A 7,590-nucleotide genomic window follows, 5' to 3' on the forward strand; every position below is an offset into this window, starting at 1 on the left:
TAATTTACCAAATCTGTATCAGCACAGATAATAACATTTGCTAGCGTTATAACGTGAATGAGTGATTTATTGGGAATGTAAATAGTGTGTGAGTGCAGTCCAGCCTGCTGATTATCCCAACCAAACATTCCACCACTTCAAAGCTTCTGCTGTAATTACAATGCTCTGAGGTGTGCCCGACTCGCACAACCACAGGCCTCTCAAGCTTCTCTGACAGATACACACACACGCATACAGTACAGAACTCCACACAGTAAACACACACACACACGCACAAACATGCTCAGACAAATTGCTTTCGCTATTATCAAGCTTAAATGATATTATGGAAAAAAGGAAGTGGGACGTGTGGGTAATTTTGCTACACCCAGAAGAGCACCCCTCTTATTTTTACCCCCCCTCTTCTTCCTTCCTTCCTTCCTTCCTTCCTTTATTCCTCCTTCTACTCTTCTTGTGAAATCTGCTTTAGATCTGTGGTAACACAACAATTTGCACGTCTAAACCATAAATACATGTAACACACACACACACACACACACACACACACACACACACACACACACACACACACACACACACACACACACACACATATAGCCCATAAATTTGCTAATGCAAAGCACATATAAAAGATTATCACTTAACAGCTGATATTACTTTGTCTGGGTGGAGTGTGACAGGATGCAGCTTGTACAGCTGTCACATGGGTCATATTTTCCCAGTACTTGTAATTAAATAATTGATTTGATTAGTGCCAGTGGTTCCTTTATTACAAATCAATTACTTCTTTAAGCCAGGTTGAAAGATAGATTGATACACAAACCAACAAGGATTTAACTATGTGGTGTGCCCAACTCATGCAGCTAGAATACTGCCTCTTTCAGCAATTTCTCATGTGTTGCATGGAGGTGCGGTCTTTACATCTGAGGTTTTTATACTGAAAGTGAGACCAAATATAGCAAGAAGGAAGCGAAGAAATGCACAATGGGCAGAATGTGAGAAGAAAGAAAGAAAGAAATAGATGCAATGAAACATTATGAAGCATTAAAGAGAGTTAGAGGGAAGATTTGAGATACAAAAGGAGGTAACATGCCAACGACAGTGAGCCAAGAATGAGTTATATGACTGAATGACAAGGTGCCTGCAGGGCAAAGAGAGAGAGAGAGAGAGAGAGAGAGAGAGAGAGAGAGAGGTGGAGGAGGAAGGAGGTGGATCCTGCAAAAAAGGCAACAGTTTCTCCCCTGAGGAGTCGGCCCTTTCATCTGGCCGCTCACTGGCGCCTTCACAAACCTCTGATTGTCTGTGAAATAACCCCACTTTAATAAGACAGCAGCAGCAACCTCCTGGGAACAGAGTCCTGTTCCACAAGGCTGACATACAAGCTAGTCAAGCCTGCTAGCTACACGTAAAAGTGCTGAAATAAATTATTTTATTTGCTGTTTATTAATCCCTCCCCAGGGATGTTTGAAAAAGAAGTGCCTTTTTCTTTTAAAGCACTTTGTGTACTGAAAAGTGCCTATAAGCTTTCTGGTGTTTTCCCACTCTATTTTAATGTATTATATAGTTGGTTTTTCTTTTTTTTTGTTCTTTTTTTGGCATACCCTTTGGGCATACAAAGCCCAAAGGGTATGCCAAACGCAGTTATTCTCTCCCACAGAAAACAGCGCAGCTGAACTGCTTAAAACACCCTTGTTTGTAGTCTAGGCTTTTCTTCCGTGAATGTGTCAGGAACACACTGGCATAACACCCACCAGGAGCTAGTTTGAGACCCCTCTAAAGAAAGAATGAGCAGCAGCCCTACAGTTTTCCATTTGTATTTACTCTGCAGAGCTGCTTTTCGTGCCTCATCCACGAGTGAAAAACAATAAATGTTGTGTTGTTGCCTGCAAGACTGAACACAAGTGTTTTTATTTACCGCTAATAGCTCCTAAAGACCTGAACACTCAGTGAACTACCTTTTTTGATGATAATGTCTCCAGCAATGGCTTAACGTTACTCTTGGGTTTGATCGCCTTCCCACGGGCCCGGTGTGTGTGTGAAGTTTCATGAAATTGGGTTTGGTAGGTTTTGTAAAATCTTGCTGACAGATAGACAAATGGCACTTTCAGCTCTTGCCCCAGTGGAGGAAGATGTGGTCACAGTTCAAGTAAACTTGAAAGCAGTAATGATGACGCTGCACACGGTTTGTGAGTCCAAACCCTGAAACAAAACAGCTCAAAAATCTGTATGCTATCTGTTATAACTCATTTTTTCTGTTGCTGAACTATCTGACCGGTCTGGGCAGACAGAGCTTTTTGGGCAAGAGCATTTAAAGATGCAAGAGCGAGTATGATAAAAAATAATGAAAAATGTAACTTATTCCCACAGCTCTCCACTGGCCGTCATGGCACTGCTTCCAAAGCCTAGATATAGCGAGTATGCTGAATCAATGTGATACAAAATAGCACATATCATTTAGTGGTAGGACTGTTGAGTGTTAAATATGTGCAAGTAGTTGAGAAATAATAAATAACTGATGCAGGCACGCCTGTGGGAAAAATGATCATAAGATAAGTGGGCCATTCTTTAAGCTAACCACCATCAGGACAGTCAGACAGAGTTTTCAGATAAATGTCTGGAACAAGTGTAAAACATCAAATTCTCAATAGAAAAATCCCACTGAGTTTCTTCACAGACTTTGACAATGAGTTACTTCATGTCTAATTTGCAGAATGAATGGGATCAAATCTTAGGCCAGGAAGACGAACGTGTCGGTCACAGACACGGAGAGAAACACGTGAAAGTCTAATCTAATTTGTGTCCAGTCGCGCCTCACACCCAAGCTGGACTTTGCTAAGGTTTTAGCATCAGTAAATCGGCCATGCAGTTAAGTAACATCCTCAGAAATCTCAATGTGACACGTTTCTATAAATGCCGGACTTACATACCACACAACAGAAATGTCGGATACAGCGGAAAGTCCCAATATAAAGAACATCAAACAAAGCAGAGAGCGAGAGAGATGAAGAAGAAAGGGATCAGTGTTTCATCTCCGGGTATAACTCTCCATAATTATCTGCATAGGGCCCGTGTTTACACATGCACTCTCATGAGGTTAGAGTTAGAGCTAATCCATTACTGAAGCTTAACATGTGATAATGCTGCAGAGCTATTGTTTTTGCAGGCAATGTGGAAAAATTCACTTTAACAAATAAACGGCGGTTAGCAAACAACAGATAAGAGAAAATTCAAGCTTCTGATTCTTCGAAATTAAATAAAACCTGAAAAAAGAAGAAAAACGTGTTTTAACTTCATTTGGGAATTTGCCCCTTTCAGATGACTAACTACCACCTCCTACTAATAATCATAATCGTTATTTGCGCAAATATAACCAAGTAATATGAGTTTCCTATGTTGTCCCTGAAAGCAGCACGTGGTCGCCCATAAACATTTTGGGCTGCTGTGATTGGTCTAAATTGAGCCGTGTCAACGTGCCGAGTCTACATACTCGCTCTCACACTACAACTTGACAGCTCAACAGTACGCTCGTAGGAGTGAGTTACACCTGGGTAAACTTACTGCTTCGTCTCCGTGGAGTTCACCTGTTTTACGGAGGAGACCCGGAGGAGAGAGATGGCCTCCAAGGAGAGTTTTAACGACTTGGGATGCAGTTCTTCCGAGGAGGACAGCAGCCGTGCGGACTTGACAGAGGAGTCGGGGGAAGAGAAGGCATCTCCCGTGGTGCGTCGGCATCACCCCTTCAGCGTGGAGGCGCTCATGTCCGGGAGAAAGACGCACAGCCGGAGTGGAGAGTCCGCCTGCTTTACACCGAAGGAATGTTCGGTGGCTTTGTCCCCGACGGGGTTAAACTCCTTGTATGTGAGCCGGGAGACATGCACCCCTCCCGGGGGAAGCCAAAAGAGCTTAACTGCTGCCCCCTCGTCGCCAGTGAAGTCTGAAACATCAGAGTCAGAGGACTGCGCACCGTGGGTTACTACCAGCGCCTTTTCCACACAACCTCGTAAGTTTCTCCTCTCATATTAAACGCCATGAAACTTATTTATAGCTAATTTCATTATTCAGTATCCTGCAGATGTTTTCAGTTTTTTTTCCTAAATACTGGAAAGTAATTCTCTGTAAGCTGTGCTGCAAAGACGCATTCTGTTAATTGGTTGTTTACTGAAAAGTAAGGCTAGAGTATAAATAGTATTATTTATCTGGCTGGGGTTGGTAGGCTGTAGCCAACTACTCAGTTTTTACATTCAAATCAAATTTTGAGATAATCAAATGATTTAATGACCCTTCTTAAATCCTAATTGTTTCTTTTCCCAGGTCACCTCAGTCCTGCCTGCCAGCTGAGGAAACACAAGACCAACAGGAAGCCCCGCACACCCTTCACCACATCCCAGCTCCTCGCTCTGGAGAGGAAATTCAGGCAGAAGCAATACCTGTCCATCGCCGAGCGAGCCGAGTTCTCCTCCTCCTTAACTCTCACAGAGACTCAGGTGAAGATCTGGTTCCAGAATCGCCGAGCCAAAGCCAAGAGGCTCCAGGAGGCCGAGCTGGAGAAACTCAAGATGGCTGCTGATGCCAAGACGGCTGCAGTGGCAGCCGTTGCTGCTGGAGCTTTACACCCTGGCTTTAGGTTACCACTGTCACTGGGTGCCATGTCACTATATGGACAGTCATACTCCTCTGCATATCACCACCACAGACCCATCCTGCCCATTTCCCCTTTAGGAGTGTACGCTGCTCCTTTGGGCTACAGCATGTACCACTTATAAAAATGGAAATATCAGCGACTAAAGGATTCCAAAAAAATGAACACGGAGGAAATGTGCTCAAAAATCTCTATGTATAATGTACAGTTTCAACTGCACAAGAAGTGTTTGTAATAACTTTCTGAGCACTTCAGAATCTGTTTAAAGATCTATTTTCCCAACAGTGAGGATAAGAGAAACTTCCTCTCTTGCCCCTTTTGGACTGCCTGTTTACACGACTTGTCTTTATGAGGAGGGGTGTTACTGTCCAGCTCTTTATAACCTTCAGTTGTTTACTTCTGCAATAATTGAGCAGGGCGAGGACTTGCACTGGGAATCATAATGCAGACTTTCCAATTAAGTCTTACTACTTAACAGATAAAGCACCTGGGGCCTTAAACTCAAGACACTTTGCATGGATGAGTGGGTCTTTCAGCAACTCAGGCAACTTTTTGTCTTTTTAAAAGAATTTTTTCAATCTTTTTGAAATTCAAATTCAGGTTATTTGTGTCTTTTTAGCAGTAAGATTCATCCCTCTAACTGTATGCTATTGTAATTACAGTTTTGTTGATGTTTTCTCTTGTAGCAATAAAAGTATTTTCATTACACCCTAATTTCTTTACGAGACATTTACAGAGCATAGACATATTTATTCTCTTTAAAATGCAATGCTGGAAATGTATGAATTGTGTATTTATGATTATGAGAACATGGTACAAAATTTCTAACCGAGTATGTATTTATATTGTTCTTCTCCCTTTGAAAGGGCCTGCAGTGTGCTATGCAGTTTATATATATATATTTTTTTTCATTTATATGAACCAAACTATTAAAGGCTCACAGACTGTTTCCTTTAAATGACATTCAATTTTATGTCTTAAAAAAAAAGTAGCAAAATTTAAACATGTGCAGCGTTCACTCAACATATCTCAAAAAAATCAAGCGGTATGTAAGTTAAACCAAATAGCTGTGTTGCTCTTCTTCTTCAGCACTTTTCAGCTACAGCTGCTTTCTGTGTGTGTGTGTGTGTTTGTGTGGTTTAATCCCATGTCTGTGTTTCCCATCAGACAGTGGTCAGTTCAAGGCAATGTTTGACAAACCATAAATGACACCCATAAATTATCCAACTTCACAGAGAGTTCCCGTTATGACTGAGCTGTCTCTTACCGCATTTGTCAAACTTTTCTTTCCCGTTATAAAGCTCAGATGGATTTTCAAGAATTATGTGTTGTTTTGACCATGACGGTGCACTGATGACCGATAATGAGGCTTTTAAGTTTCACAACAGTAGCATAAAAACACAAGTTTTGGGAGTTGCGAGTTAAGGATCTGTAGTTGTTGCCTTTCATTTTCCTTTATGTCATATTGATTTTACATTTCTGGAGCTCACCAGAAATAGCTGCAATATTTTTGTTGAAACAATCAATGGTAAACTTTCTGTGTCGTTATGGACGAGGTGTCGAATGTCAAAATTATATTAGCTATATCACTCATTTATGACTTATCTAGCTGAGTAGCTCTCTTATATGTTACGGCTCTTATCCTACTTGGTGCCTTAATAAACTTAATGTGACCGATCACTGCTGAGTTAGGCTTGAATTAGCCACTTTTTACCAGACCCGTCCACCTTAGTGCCATGTTTTATAGAGTGACTGTGATGGTGTGTGGGTCCTCTGCGTTGTTGCAATTGTAAAAGCAGCTTACAACTTCCGTGTGACTTTGATGTAATGAGGAAATCGTTTATAGGCAGTGGTGTTTTTATGAGGTTCCTCTTTAATCAGAACAAGGCTGTGAGGCGAGGCAGACAGTCTAAGGGGAAGTGGCAACCAAAGAAGTAGTTTACACAAGCAAGCAATCAGCTTAATGAAGAGCAGATTGTCAGGAGAGACTCAGAATCACTTGTGAAACGTCATGTTTGTACTAATTGCTGGAGGAGTGTTGCATTTTAGTGGCGGAGAATTCATAATTGCCGGTCCTTTAGTTTGGAAGGTTGTCATTAGGACTGGCGATTGCTTTTCATCTTTTTTAGTTGATGTTCATCTGACAATGATTGGGCATATTTGCGGTTTTGTTTGTTACTTAAAGACAACATGTGATTAAGAGAGTCTCTGGTTCCAGGTCTTGTGCATGTCTCCTGCCTCCTCTTGTGGCTGTTTGTAACACAGCAGCATGGGGAAAAAACTAAGTATAAGAAGGTCACATTGCAACCTAAATATGCATAAAGTACAGTTTTATACAGCAAACTGCAACACCACATGAAAATACAGTCACCAAGTTGGGAAGTATTACCAGTGACATGTTTAGAGACTATACTGAACAAGCATTGAATGTCCATGGAGAATCATTTGCTGTACTTCTCTGAAAACAAGGTTTTGGAATATCTAATTCACTTATAAAATAACTGCATAAATATACACACTTACAGGTACAGGTGATTGCTTTTTTAATGAATCAAGGAACAGTAAAACTTTTGTGGTGGCCCACAGCTTTTGGACTCCTTTCCTTAGGGATGTAGAGATGTGGAATTAAAAAAAACCCAAAACTCTAGTACGGTGCTGTTTTCAGTTCATTAGATCACCCAAGTTTGCTCAATCTGTATAATTCTGCTTCATCACATGTATTCTTTGCCTTTAAGGTAAGCTGGGGACACCAACAGTTAACGTGTCAGGACAAACTGAACACAACAACCTATAATGCTTGGTGGGGTAGAAAAATGTTTTCTAAGAATAAGCCAGAAAGACTGGAACCAGCAGCTCACAGCTGGACAAACTGCCCTGCATGTTTGAGACATGTAAATGTGCTTTTCACAGGATTCATAATAATTGCAAAGCAATAATAATATTAAAAAAAC

The 7,590-nt window shown here is 41.2% G+C and overlaps 1 protein-coding gene across 1 annotated transcript; it reads left to right on the top strand.

Moving 5' to 3' along the window:
• Positions 1–3,469: 3,469 nt before the first annotated feature.
• On the top strand, positions 3,470–5,597 carry msx2b (muscle segment homeobox 2b). The gene is made up of 2 exons (XM_026182191.1): positions 3,470–4,000; positions 4,312–5,597. The coding sequence occupies exons 1-2, from the start codon at positions 3,613–3,615 to the stop codon at positions 4,761–4,763; spliced, it is 840 nt and encodes a 279-aa protein (XP_026037976.1). The 5' UTR covers positions 3,470–3,612; the 3' UTR covers positions 4,764–5,597.
• The last annotated feature ends 1,993 nt before the right edge of the window (positions 5,598–7,590 follow it).

Source organism: Astatotilapia calliptera, chromosome 10 (genome assembly GCF_900246225.1).
Source record: "Astatotilapia calliptera chromosome 10, fAstCal1.2, whole genome shotgun sequence".
NCBI lineage: Eukaryota > Metazoa > Chordata > Actinopteri > Cichliformes > Cichlidae > Astatotilapia > Astatotilapia calliptera.